General features: G+C 35.0%; 1 protein-coding gene across 1 annotated transcript in view; it reads right to left on the bottom strand.

The window, feature by feature from the left end:
- The window catches only part of GAN (gigaxonin), a 74,120-nt gene that overhangs the window by 28,423 nt on the left and 30,731 nt on the right, over positions 1 to 14,966 (bottom strand). Inside the window, exons 4-7 of the mRNA XM_001371704.4 lie at positions 10,791 to 11,008; positions 10,463 to 10,584; positions 4,830 to 4,942; positions 525 to 674 (exon numbers count right to left, since the gene is read on the bottom strand). Of these exons, the coding sequence (XP_001371741.1) occupies positions 525 to 674; positions 4,830 to 4,942; positions 10,463 to 10,584; positions 10,791 to 11,008 (603 nt within the window). The remainder of the gene's footprint in view (positions 1 to 524; positions 675 to 4,829; positions 4,943 to 10,462; positions 10,585 to 10,790; positions 11,009 to 14,966) is intronic.

The raw sequence follows: 14,966 nt of genomic DNA, 5'->3' as shown, positions 1-14,966 counted from the left end.
TGAACTCTTTCAGATCAGATTGTCTTTGAGAAGATAGTCTGAAGAGATTGTCTTCTGGAGATAGTCTTAGATAGTTTCTGAGGGAGCTTTGCTAAAGACTACAGTTTGGATGATGGGCTTGAATCTCAGCTTCTATTTGGACTCTGACTCTTGGATTACTTCGTTGAGTGAATAAGGCTGACCCCCTTCCTAGCTTCTGGAGAGATTAGCTTCCATCTTGGAGGAGGCTGCGAGGTTACTCACCACTAGCCTTCCTAGTTGAGAGCTAATTAATTTCTACCTGGATTAAACAGACCTGAAGCAAAATATTTAGGTTTATAGGAGAGATAACTTCTTTACCCCCCATTTCCCTTCTTTATTGTTTCCTCTCTATTTGTAAATAAATTTCTGACTCAAGATATAATAAATACTGGTGATCACATAATCATCAGACAACCATTAATTTTAACCTTTACATTTTTCATAGAAGCAGAGACTTCAGAGAAATTGGTTCAATAGTGCTCAATGCAAGGTGTAGCTTTTACCTTTCTAACCATGGTCAAATCAGGCTGTTTTGTCCAGGTTTTAGAATATATATCATAACATTCCATGGAAATCAGCTCTTTGTCACGATCTTCACCACCCAAAACATAGAGCATTCCATCTATCTCCACAATTCCAAAATTTTGTCTTGCCTAAAAGGACACCAAATAATAATTTTACTTTCAAAATAAGCCATATAGTTGTCAATCATATGCTCAGAGAAGCCTTCTAGTATATAATAGAACAGGTGTGGGATTTAAAGTAAAGACAGAATTGGGTTTGAAACCCATCTCTAAATACTTGCTGGTTATGTGACCATGAGCAAGTCACAAACTCTCTGAAACTTCATTTTCCTCATGTGTATGGATTAAAAAAAATATCTAAAGAACTTACCTTGGAGATGTGGTCAGAAAACAATGAAATCAGGTATATAAAAGCACTATATAAAAGTCTTGACATTGTTATTGTTGTAAGTTTAGAAAATCTGGCTCATGGCTAGCATGAAGCCATGAAACAATATACCTTACTCAAAAGAAACAGATTCAATATCAGAAGAAAACAGTTTCTCTAAGGAAATTCACAATTCTTAGAGTAGAAACATAGTGGAGAATATCTAGGTAAGCATCATTATAAGGAAAGACAAAAGTGATACTATAGTAGGAATACATAACAGATCAATTAACCAGAAGGAGCAAGAAAGATAAGGAGCTCTTTATAGATAAAAGGTGACCCAGGCAAAATATACCTATGCCCTGCACAGAGTAGCACTCAACAAGTGTTTTATGAATTGAATTGTGAGGGACTTTCAACTAGAAATTAGCATAGATAGATTTCCAGAGGCATAGTTGATTAAATTCCTGAATAATCTCCTCTTTTATAGAACATAAGCTATTGGAGGACTTCTCTTCTGGACCCAATTCTTAATAATAAGGAGCAATAGTTAGTGAAGTAGAAACTATAGGAACCTTAGAAATATGCAACTATGCCATCTCAACATTTGTGACAGATTAAGAGAATTCTAGGCAAAGTCTCAGGTATACCACATGTGCTAGAAAAACTATCTTCAAAAAGTTTACAGAAGGCATAGGCAAGATCCATTGTCTTAGGTTCTTCTAAATAAGAGTTCAGTTCAAAACTTGAAGATTTCTTTAAAAAATTCTTATCAACACAAATACTTTCAAAATGGCAGGAGAAAAGATGTTCAAAATAAATAATATTGCATAAGAACTCAATGGTAGGTAACTGAGGAGAAAAAAAAGAGGCTCATGATCTTTTCTTTAGATAGGCTGAAATTACTACCTGTATGACTTCAAACAAGTCAGTTAACCTCTCTGAGTATCAATCACCTTCTCAGTAAAAATCAGAGGGGTGGACTAGATAATCTCTAAAGATTTCTTCCAGCTTCAAATTTATAATTCAAAAAATTCAAGTCACCTGGAATGAACCAACTATTTCCTGTAGCACTGGAAGAACCCAAGAATATAATTGTGGAATTTTTGTTGGATCTTTGAAGAATTGTGGAGAAATGTAAAGAAGTGAGCCCAATCTTAAAGAATAAGTATTAACGAAAAAGAAAGTATTTTTCAAACTCCAGTACAGTGAGTATGATGCAATTCCCTAGTAAAATTTGAGAACATATTAAAGTAGTGGTTTTTGAGCACTTAGAAAAAGATAATCATAATCATTACTAGTAGTAGTCATGCAAAACTAGACATTTCTTTTTATTGAATTACTAGAGTAGGGAAATGCCAGACATTTTGTATGTCAGTGAGACATAAAATCAATCTTGTGATATAAAAATGGATATGGATGCAGATGTGAATAAGGAAAAAATATATTAGGTATATTTGGAATTGTTTGAATGACTCAATTTCAAGAAGGTGGTGATTAATGAATTTGTATCAAGATGGAAGACTGCCTTTCATGAATTATTCCAAGCATCTGACCTAAATGTTTTCACATCTTACTGATGGCTTAAATGAAAGCAGAGATGACATAGTTGTCAAGATTTTAAATTACAGAGTGATAAGAGTTGGATGGGACCTTAGAGGTCATCTTGTCTAATCAGACCTGACCAAAAATCTCCTCTACAATATCTTTGACCTCTAGTAAAGGGGAACTTAATCATCTCCCAAGGCTTCCCATTCCACCTGGAAAATGGGGAGAGATAGCTAATCCCTAGAAGACTGAAAAAGGGTTATAAAAAAGAAAACCACAGCAGGCTTGAGAGATATATATATATATATATATACACACACACACACACATATATATATATATATATATATCACTATGAAATCTAAACATAGGGCACTTTGGCTAAATTTATTCAACTACAAACATATAGGACAAAGAGATACATGTAAATAGCAATTCACGTGAAAGAGACTTGAGAATTTTAAGGACTCCAAATTAGTCAAGTGCATGAAATGGCAAACAAAAAAATCTGTAAAAAACTGCAGTTAATTAGTCATGGTCAAACAACATCTGGAATATGGCATGAAATTCTGGGTGCCACATTTCAAGAAACCTTTGACAAGTGAAGCTATTCACAGCAGGTCAAATAGAATGGTGAAGGGTCCCTAATCATCTAAGAAATGAAAGATGCAGAAATGTTTAGAATAGAAGACTTTGGAGAATGGTATTGGGGAAATGGTAATATTGTTATGTTATATATTAAATATATTGCTATATTAAAACATTTGAAGACTATCATGTAGAAAAGGTATTAGATTTACTTGCTTGATCTTAGTTCTGCTATCTGAGGGAGAAGTTAGTTAAATTTCACTTCAACATAGGAAAAAGTATTCTTAACAATTATAGTTGGTTCTTCTGTAAAGCAATTTTGACATGCCTTAAAAGTTACTGTGGATCTACATGTAGAAAAAATATTTATAGTAGTTCTTTTTGTGGTGGCAAAGAACCGGAAACTAAGAGGTTGCCTATCAATTTAAGGAATGGTTGAGCAAATTATGTTATATGAACATAATAGAATGTAATAGAATGCTACTGATATATATATATAAAAATATATACATAATTATGAAAAGGAAGATTTGTGTGAACTAATGAAGGGGGAAGTGAAAACAGGAAAACAATTTATACTTTTATAACATTGGAAAGACAATTTTGAAATACTTATGAATTCTGATCAATGCAATAATCAAGCACAATTCCAGAAGAATGATGAAGCATGTTATCCATACTCATATCTCCAGGGAAGTGATGGATTCAATATGTATAAAGAACATATGTTTTTGAACATGGTAAATATAAAAATTTGTTTTGCTTGACTATGCATGATGATGATTTTTTCCTTTTTATTTGAAAAAATAGGATTTAAAAAATTAGAGCTATCCAAAAATGGAATGACTTACTACTAGAGGCTAAGTGGATGCTAAATGACCAACCTTTAGGGATGTGTTAGAAAATACTGACACTATGTTGGAAGCTATGGTCTCCTTTCAGTTCTGATACAATGGTTTATAACAGATAGATGAAGAATCAAGTCCAATGGTTTCTCAAAAGAACAGGATAAAATATTATTCTTGGAGAATTTGTTATCTGAGACAGAAAGAAAATAGGATTATGACTGTTTTCATACAGTCAGGGAAAGTTTTGACATTATTATTATTATTACCAATTCAGCAAGGGAAAATTTGTAGGTTTATTTGTTTGACTGGAAAGAGCTATGCTCAGATTTAAGAGAGATACCAATAAATATCACACTTGGGCACTTGTGGCATGGGACCTGAAGTCAAGGTTCACATGTCCAATCCCAGTCTCTTGACACCTAGCATGTGACTATGAAAAAGTCATTTAACTTCTTTACTCAGTAACTTCATCTGTAAATGGATATAATATCTATATAGTACCTAGCTAATACAGCTGCTATGGGGCTCAAAAGAAATAATATATGAGGGGGCAGATGGGTGGCTCAGTGGATTAAGAGCAAGACCTAGAGATCCTGGGGTCAAATCTAGCCTCAGATGTTTTTTAGCTGTATAACCCTGCCCCCTGCCCCCAGCCTAGCCCTTATTGCTCTACTGTGCTGAAATCAATATATCGTATTGATTCTAAGACGGAAAGTAAGGGCTAAAAACCAAAAAACAAAAATCATTTAAAGTAGCCTGCTAATCTTTAAAACAAATGTTAGCTATTTTTTCTCATGGAACAGAGACCCAATTGGTGATAGTAGAAGCAGTGAGAGAGGCTTGTTCAGTAACTTAATGAAAGGCATTATAAATTCAAATCAGGGAAAGAAAAGATCTAGAAAAATTCATTGAGAAAAAATTATTTTTTTTTACCTCATTCATTGGTGGTAATGCACTCCATGAATTAGAATCTGGATCATATTTTTCACCTGAGCTCAGGACCTCCTTATTTTCATCTTGGCCCCCAAATACAAACAAAAATCCTTCTGTAAAACCAAAATAGAAGTCTCAAAATTTAGATGTTCAATAAAAATCTGTAGCCTAAATCTTCTAATTACATATTTTGAACTTAGTCCTAGATGACATTAACTTCAACACAAACTATGCATTTCTCACATGAAAAATCACATACTCCCACAATACTTCTTAATGAAGCTGAAAAAAAAAATCACAAAACTGAAATAAACTGAGCCTACTACAAAGTTGTTATATAACCTCAGGTCCTCACTATAATAGGGAAATCCTTTTTATATCTCTCTAACTCAGTATCCCACTTACCATAGCAAGCTCTTCCAAACCTTTTTGTCCCTACTCTAATCTCCCAAGGTCTCCCTTATCTTCACCCTTTCAGCTGAGAATCTTCCCTTATATTTTATTGAAAACAACAACAAAAACTGAGGTCATTCACTAAGAACTCCCTCTTTATCCTTTTATATCAGTCAGTTACCTTCTGCCACCATCCTTGCTCATTGGTCTGTCAACCTCAAGTCTCTCTCCATGTCTAGTCCATTTTTCATTTGGCTGTCAAAAGTGTAAAGCACAGATCTGACCATCCCATGCTCATCTCCTAGAAACCAATTTTTTCTCACCATCTTTACCACTCAGAATGTATAGAATTTTCTCCCCCTCTCCCAACCCATTCAATAAACTCCAGTGGCTCCTCCTCACCTCCAGGATCAAATGTAAAATCCCAAGTTTGGCATTCAAAGTCCTTCAGAAACTGTTCCCCTAGCTTCAGTATATTTCTTACATCTTAAATGCCTCACCTCAGTACTCCAGTGACACTGGCTTCCTTGACCCTCCTAGCACAAGATACTCTATCTCTGTACTCCCAAGAATTTTCTGTCTGTTCTTCATATCTGGAATGATTTTTCTTCCTCATTTATGCACCTTAGCTTCCTTTAAGATCCAGCTAAAATCCCACCTTCTACAGGAAACCTTTCCTGATTTCCCTTAATTCTATTACCTTCCCTCTCTTGCTCATCTCCAATCTATCCTGTACGTATTTTGCTTGTATCTAACTTTTTACATGTTATCTTTCCCATTAGCTCCCTGACAACAGGAACTGTCTTTTTCCTCTTGTATCCCTAACACTCAGCACAACGCCTGGTATAAAGTTAAGTACTTAACAAATGCTTACTGGCTGACAATCAATAATGTTCAACACTGTGGCTCCCCCTACATCTTCAATACTACCATTTCCTTCCCCAATCACTGATCATTTCAGTATCCATCAAAGCCTTAGAGATGCAGACCAAGATTCAAATGCACACTAAGGCACTCAAGACCAGTGGTTTTCAAACTTTTGTCTCTTGACTCTTTAAAAAAATTTTCAGGCCTCTTCAAAAGAGCTTTTGCTTATATGATCTATATCTACCATTATTTACTATATAAGAAATTAAAATGTCTTAATATTATTGTAAAAAAAGTTTTTATCTCATGGATCCCTTAAAAAGGTCTCAAGGATCCCCCAACCACATTTTGAGAACCACTGCTCTAGAGAAATATTACTTCACCTGTATCTTCCCACAATCTCTACTCATGGTTCCTTTCATGCATAGCTGTTCCGTTTTTTCAAATTCTAAACATTATACTCTCATCTTTGAGTTATAACTTATTCCTTGTCCTAGCTTGCTAGGTTTTCTCCTTTCCATCTTTCAGACAGTTTCTAAAACATCAGCTCCTCCAGGAAACTGTCTTTAATTTACAAAGGAATGATGTTGGGTAACTCTGTCGGGACAAGAAGACAGTATTGTTATAGACTTAGTTTGAAGGAAATGTACCATAATGATCCTTCTATGTCAAATAAATTGATAAGCATTTATTAAGTACATATATGCCAGGCAGATAAGCTGTGTTACAAAAATTAGGGCGGTGTGGACAAAATGACCAATGTAACAAGTCCTTGTTGGCTACTGTTAAGTCTTAAGTTTCTAAGAAATTCAATATTGGATTTGTATACAATTTGACTTTTCAATTATGAAAATGTGCAAATTTACATGTAAATTCACATAGCATACACAATCTCATCGTGAGACCACAGATCTATGATCTTAACTGGAGGTCTGTGACTGTTTAAAAAAATTGGTAACTGTATTTAAATATAATTGGTTTCCTTTTTAATGTTCTGTATTTTATTTTACAAATTCAAAAACATTATTCTGAGGAGGATCATAAGCTTCACTAGACCGCCATAAATAGAACTGACAACTAGTAGGGCTGTAGTAGCATCAGCCCTTCCTATTAATATCTATAAGAAAGGGCTAAATAATTAACACACACACACACACACACACACACAGAGCTATACACACAATAGGATCATTTTCATATACATATGAGCCAAGAAATATATATCATGAGCTCTAATGTTTTAATATTTAGTTGCTATTAATTTTGGAATCTGATTTTTAAAAACTATATAAAATATCACTCATGTAAAGAACACTTATTTCTAAAATACTTACACATTTTTCCTTACAAAAACTTTTAAAGTTAGTAGGGACTCAGACAAAGATATTGAGAGGCAGCATGGGAAAGAGGATAGAGAACAGTCCTCCATATCAGGAAGACCTGGATCCAAGTCCCATCTCTAGACCATATAGCTCCCAAAGTTCTCTAAATTTATATACCTTAGAGAAGCTGCATTACTAGTAGAGCAAGTTCCTCCCAAGAAACTATCTACAACAGGAGGCAGTGTGGTACAGTGTTAAGAGCCAAACCCAAGCTCTGTCACTTATATTCACTCTATTGACTTGTGATCTCAGCTAAACCTAAAATCTCTGGGTTTTATTTTCCTCATTTATAAATGACAACTAAGGTCCTTTTTGGCTCTAAATCTAAGATCCTACAAAGATTTTATGACTTAGATATTATTACACAGAGAGTGATGAAAATGGACAATATAAGTGAAAAATCTAGTATCAGCAACATGATATAAAGGTTTCTTTTATTTTCTTTATTTTAAAAAACTCTTACCTTCCATCTTAGAATCAATACTATGTATTGATTCCAAGGCAGAAGAGTGGACAGGGCTAGGCAACAGGGGTTAAATGAGTCACTATGTGACTAGGGTCACATAGCTAAAGAAGTGTCTGAGGCCACACTTGAACCCAAGACCCCTTGTCTCTAGGCCTGGCTCTCAATCCACTGAGCCACCTTAGCTGCCCCAAAAGGCTTCTTTTAGACCAAAGAGACATAATAGAAAAATATTTCTCCTTTCCTCAACTTTTTCTGTAACACTTAATGAATATTGGGTCTTTTTTTTCTTTATCCTAGTTTTGAAAGCTAGAACTGTATCCTAAAATATTACCTGACTGTAGTGTATCCAAGTCCTATATATTTTTTCTTTTAAGAAAGGAGTGGAGAGAACAAACTATATCCTTTATTAAAAGGTACAAAAAAGGTTTCTTCATTTATTTCCTAATTATAGTAAAAATTTTAACAACACACATTTTTAAAAATTCTGAGTTCCAAATTTTCTTCTAAACACCCACTTTAAGACAAAAAGTTTGATATCAATTATACATATGAAGTCGTCCTTTTTTATTTTTATTTTTAAAAAACCCTTACCTTCTGCCTTAGAATTTATACTAAATACTGGTTATACATTATACCAAGTATATACTAAGCAGGAGAGCTGTTTTGGGATAAAATGATTTTCCCAGGGTCAGACAGCAGGTCTCTCTATCCACTGTGCCCATAGGGTACCTGTTTCTCCCTTCTTCTTCTTTTTTTTTAAACCCTTACCTTCCGCCTTGGAGTCAATACTGTGTAGTGGCTACAAGGCAGAAGAGTGGTAAGGGCTAGGCAATGGGGGTCAAGTGACTTGCCCAGGGTCACACAGCTGGGAAGTGTCTGAGGTCAGATTTGAACCTAGGACCTCCCATCTCTAGGCCTGACTCTCAATCCACTGAGCTACCCAGCTGGCCCCTCTCCCTTATTCTTAAAAAATGAAAAAAAAAAAACCTTTTACATGATTCTACTATCCATTCAACACACTGTGGTCCTATAACTTTCTTTTCTTTTTCTACCCAATTCCTAGAAAAAGTCATTTGAATTTGTTGCCTCTACTTCTCACTTATTTTTCAAACTTTTGCCATCTGACTTTCAATTTCAGCTGTAACTACTCTCTCCAAAGTTACTAATAATCTCTTAAACTGACAAATCTATTGGTGTCTTCTCAGTCCTCATCTTTCTCAACCTAACTACTGCATTTCAAACTGATCATTTTCAACTTTGTGTCTCACAAGTCTCCCTTCTTGGGTCATCAATTATATTACAGTCCTTCACTACAGATATTTCCCAAGGCTCTAACCATGGTCCTCTTCTCTAGTCTTTTTCTTGGGTGACCTAATCAACTAACTCTCATGAGGTCATTATTATTATTGCAAGAGACTCACAGATCTATATATTCAGCTCCAGTCTCTTTCGTAAGCTTTACTTCCATATTGCTTTCAAAAGGGACATCCTGAAGAATTCTCATTCAAAATGTTCAAAACATAATTATCTGTCCTCTAAAATCTTCCCTTCTTCCAAACTTCCCATGTCTGTTGAAAGTACCATTATTTTTCCCATCTTCCAGGTTTGAAATCTTGGTGTTACTTATTAACTTTTTTCCTCCCTAATCCCATAACTCTAATCAATTGATAAATGTCATTACTGACTTCACAATAGCTCCTGCTTCTAATCCCTTCCCTCTTGTCCATTTAATCATCACCCTAGTTAAGATTTTCATTACTACTTGTTTTTCTTATTACAATAGCTTTTTGACTGGTTTTCCTAATCCAATCTCTCCCCATTATGGCCCATTCTCCTCAAAGCTGACAAAATAATTTTTCCTTTAATACAAATCTGACCTTGTCAACACCTAATTTAATTAATTCTAACAGCTCCCTCTTGACTCAAGGGTCAAGTATAAATTTCTCTGTTTCGCTTTTAATGACTTTTAGATCTGGTCTCAAAACTGTCCTTTCAACCTCAATGGACATCATTCCCCTCCTGCCCATACTATCTGATCTAGCCAAACTTACTTTTTCTCTGATCCTCATCTCACAACACTCCATTTCTCATTTTTGTGCTTTTGTGCTGGTTGTTCCCCCAAACTAGAATATACTCCTTCCTCATCTCTTCTCTTCCTTTAAGAAGAAACTCAAGCATCACCTCCTTCATGAAGAAGCCTTTCCTAATCTAAGTATTAGTGCCCTCTATTTCAAATAACTATATTTAACTTCTTCTTAGTTACTTGTGGTGGTAATTCTGTTTAATATTAAGTTTGCATATTTAAGTATATACTTGTTGCCTCCCTCTTAATAATGTCAGCTCCTCAAGAATAAGGATTGCTTATTTATTCTGTTATATTCTCAGTGCTTAGCATAGTGCATATAATAGACAATATGTATTGAATGATACTTTATTTTATAAAGGTGAATTATACCAAACCATTTCGGTACAACTGCACACCATTTTGTTTTTTGCCAAGGTAAGTTTTAATGGAATATGGATACCTGCTGAGAGTACTCCATGGTTAAGTCTTGGAATACTTAATGGGGCCAGTTCAATCCAGAGCTGCCTATTAGGGTCATAAAGAGGGCACATACAACGCATCACTGCTGTTGGCTTCCTTGAACTAAAGAACACAGAGAAATTAGTTCATTTGCATGTATTTTTTCTTTAAGCCATAGTACTATAATCAAATATCATATTTTCAAAGAGTATTACTAAAGAACTGTTAAGTATTACAATATTTTAGAGATTCAAATTGAAAAATAAACATTTTGCATTCTATTTTACATAGGAAATAATATTTTTTAAGTCACTGTACCAATTACTTACACTCTTTCTTCACCACCAACAGTTACTATGCATTCAGAATAACCTCTGGGTTTGAAAGATGCTAGCATTGCTTCTCCTTGTTGTGGTTGGCTGAGGGGTATATTGCTACATTCTTTGACGATCTCCCGTACTAATGGTTCACTCAACATCTGTTCCCGTAAATAACTGGAGTCTAACCCTGAAACCCATAGAGCTGACATAACATCCTTCATGTGGACCTGAAGAACAAGAATATAAGATTGGGGAGAATGTAGGTGGGAAAAAGGGAGGGGGAGTAAATAAATATATTTTAAAATACATAATTTTCCTACAATTCACTACCATTTCACTGCCCAATTCCCCGCTTCCCCCAAACCTAAATGTATTGGTAGTTAAAGTCAACTTGTTAATAAGTATTTACTAAGCACTGGTACTGTATTTTTAGACACACATCCCCAGTAGTGACTGAACTGCAATAACTATGCTTTTTCCTCATTCTACTAATGCATACTACAACACATTTATTCTTCATTCTTTGTGTTTTGTCACCCTTTGTTCCATTTTCAACTGATCAGCCACATTATTACAGAAGTAGAAGATTGGAATCCACATAAGACTGAAGGCTGTTTTATATTTTGGTTTTCTTAAGGGTCCCCATGGCCAAAGACTTCATCTTAGAATAACAAGCTTGTTGGTGATGAGTCTCACTCAGGCTAGTTCTCAGATAGCAGGCAAAGTCTGTTACTGGGGATGTATATGAAGCCTTTCTAGTTTCACAGAATGTGCAAGGGCTTGTACACCAGGATCACCCTCCACCCCTCCCACCCCTGCCCCTTAATGGCACACCAAAGTAGAATGTAATAAGATTTTGAAGTTGAAGGAGTTTTTACAGATCAGCCAGGGAAATACTTTCACTTTATAGATAGGGAAATTTAGAGTAAGAAGAGCCAAGTGACTTACTCAAGGTCAAAAACAGTGACAATCTGAGTTGGGATTCAAAAACAGGTCCTCTGATTCCAAAACTAGAAGTCTTACCATAATACTTCAGAGGTGAACCTTGTAATACTATGTACTATATTTCATAGATATGGATATGCAAGAAGTCAAATGGTCTATACTATAATGAACACATCATCCTTCTCCCTCCACAGGAAAAAAAAAATTACCTGCAGAAATAGCTTAATACCTCATGTTTGGCCTAGAAAAGGTTGTTCTTTCCATCTTTTAATATTAGCCTTATAAAGAAACAGGAAATCAAAAGTTCAAACATCCTCAGCATATTATGAAGGTTTTGTTTATTTTTAATGCAGTACTATTTGCCTAAAAATATGTAATATGCAAATAAATACAGTTATGTTTTTAGTGGTTTACAAGTTAGTTACAAAGTTTTAACTGATCTTAAAATTTAGCTAATTTTGATATCTTGGGTATTTCCCTAAATGGTATATTCTGTAGTTTATCCTTGAATTTGTATAACATATTTCAAAATCTTTATTAATCTTGAAAAATCAATATTAGAAATATTTACATGCATTATAGATTAACTATGAGGCAGCAAAATACCTATCTCTAACACATCTCACGAGTGACTTTAATTGTTTAACTTCTCAAATAGTCTAAGTAAATCTCTTAAAACTCTAAGTAGAAGAGAAAATGATGACCTGCAGAGATAGTTTCCTCATCAGAGAGTTCTCTTTAATCAAAGGAAACACAATTTCAGGCCCTTTCTCTAAGCTACAGAATAACAAAGAAATAAAACAGTCCACCCTCAGGTACAACAAAGAAAGAAACATGAGAAACTTGGAACACTGACTTCCCAGTTAAGTGACAGCAAAAGAAAAGCTACTTTTGCTAGTTATTAGAGGTATTTTAAGGTGAATTAAGATCAAGATGGACCTTAAAAGTCATCAAGTATAAGCTGCTCATTTTATGGATGAGGAAATAGATTGTCCATGATCACGGTAAAGAGGTAAGTTATTCAGTATTTCAAGGATAACTCTGTACTTTCAGAAGATGCTTGACTCAAATGACGTATGCCTTTTCACCTTAGGACGGCCTATTTTTTAAAGGTACTCAAAAAATCAATCATCCATTGTCTAATCTAGTGATGAGCCTGACTAAACATTAGCTAAACTGGACAGATTTGACAGTTTATTCATCAGTGCGCTATTTATCTGTGCTAGTAGTCAAGCCTTTCCATTCTGATAGAAAATTTATTTTCTGATGGCACAAAATTCGAAATCTCAAGGTTACTATGCGGAATCATATTAAGAATAGAGGTATAATATACATGGCTTTAAGAATTACTCTGATACATTACTAAATTATAGTAGCATGGCATAGGGGAATAGAGAGCCAGTTTTAGTCAGGAAGATGTGACCTCAAAGCCTTCCTGTGACAGATATAGGCCACATGATCATGAGGTACATTCAGTGGTCTGGTCATTCTCCAAGATTCTAAGTTACAGAATAGTTCCCAATCTGTATTGGTAGAAGAAGTTTTCAGTCAAGTCAGTCAACAAACATTTAATAAAGTATTTTATTAGTATTAGTGTATGTTAATATAATAAAGTATATAAAGTATTTTATTAAGTACTTACAATGTTTCAGTAGAGTGCTAAATACTGGGAATACAAAAACAAAAAGATTGTTCCAGTTTTTAAGGAACTCACATTTTACTAGGGGAGACAATATGCAAATAACTAAGTAGAAACAAGGTATTTCCAATATGAAAGGATGGTAATCTCAGAGTGAAGGTATTTAGCATGGGGAAAATAGAAGAAGACATTCAGGTCTTTTTAAGAAGTCAGAATTTAAAATGAATCTTGAAGGAAGCCAGGGAAATCAGGAAATGGAGGTAATGGGTAGAGAATTGAAACATGGAGGCCAATTAGAAGGCTACTATTATAGTCCAAGTGAGAAGTAATGACTATTAGTTCAAGGGTGGTAGCTTTTTGAGATAAGAGAGGGGAACATATATAATGAGATACTGTGAAGGTAAAAACAAGATCTAACATTGGAAGGAATATGTGGGGTGAGTGTGAGAAGTAGAGGATAACACTGAGTTAGCAAGCTTGGGTGACTTCAATTTCAGTACTGTACTCTAAAGTAATAGAAAAGTTTGGAGAAGATAGGTTTTAGGGAAAAATTAATGAATTCTGTTTTAAATATGTTGAGTTTCATCCACAGGACATCCAGTTAGAGATGTCTGATAGATAAGGAGGGACATGAAAAGTGAGATCAGGAAAGATCTGGGAATCATATACATAGATATGATGAACTGGAGTTGATGAGACCAACCAAGTAATATATAGAGGGAGAAGAGAAGAGGACCCAGGCCACATCCTTGAGTGGCACCTGGAGGAAGATCCGTGAAAGGAGACTGAGAACAGTCTGGGGGGAAGAAAACAAGGAAAGACATCATAAAGAGAAGAAAATACTGAAAAGACAGTATTATAGTTTGAAAAGAGGTCAAGAAGGATTTGGATTAAGAAAGGGCATTAGATTTAGCAATTTTTAAAACCCTGGTAACTTTGGAGAAAGTAGCATTAGTTGAATAAAATCAAAATCCAGACAGTATGAAGGTAGAGAAATGAGTATGAAGAGAAGAAGTGGAAGGACTAATTGTAGACAACCTTCTTAAGGAATTTAGCCACTTTTTAAACGGGAAGAAAGAAAAAAGGAGAACTAGAGGGATGGTCATATCAAATGGGTTTTTTAAAGAATGAGTTAAACATGAGCACATTTGCTGGCAGTGGGGAAGTAGACAGGGAGAAACTGAAAATTAGTGAGGGTGGAGTGAACAATACTGGAAAAGATGAAATGGAATGGGATTACTTATGTACAGGGGCTGTCTTAGCAAGGAGAAGGGTCACTTCTTTATATGAGACATGTTGAGGAGATAATGGGGGAAGACAGCTGAGTGATGTGAAAAGGGGAGGAAGGGAGAAGAGGGAACTGTTGGTAAGCTCCCTCAATTTTTTCAGTTAAATATAAGACCTTCCCTGCAAAGGGTCAAGGGATAGGGTATTATGAAAGGGCTAAGGAGTGAGAAGGTTTGGAATAGGCACTTTAGTGAGTGGGATAGTGAATTGATTAGGTAGGCATAAATGACATGCAGCAGTGGAGGCCTAGTTTATGTAACACAAATTTGTAATGGATACAGCCAGAAGTTTCATGATTTTTCTCCAGTTCTTTT

Source organism: Monodelphis domestica, chromosome 1 (genome assembly GCF_027887165.1).
Source record: "Monodelphis domestica isolate mMonDom1 chromosome 1, mMonDom1.pri, whole genome shotgun sequence".
Taxonomy (NCBI): domain Eukaryota; kingdom Metazoa; phylum Chordata; class Mammalia; order Didelphimorphia; family Didelphidae; genus Monodelphis; species Monodelphis domestica.
The sequence above is the reverse complement of the archived record's forward strand: the minus strand, read 5'-3'. Positions and strand labels throughout refer to the sequence as shown.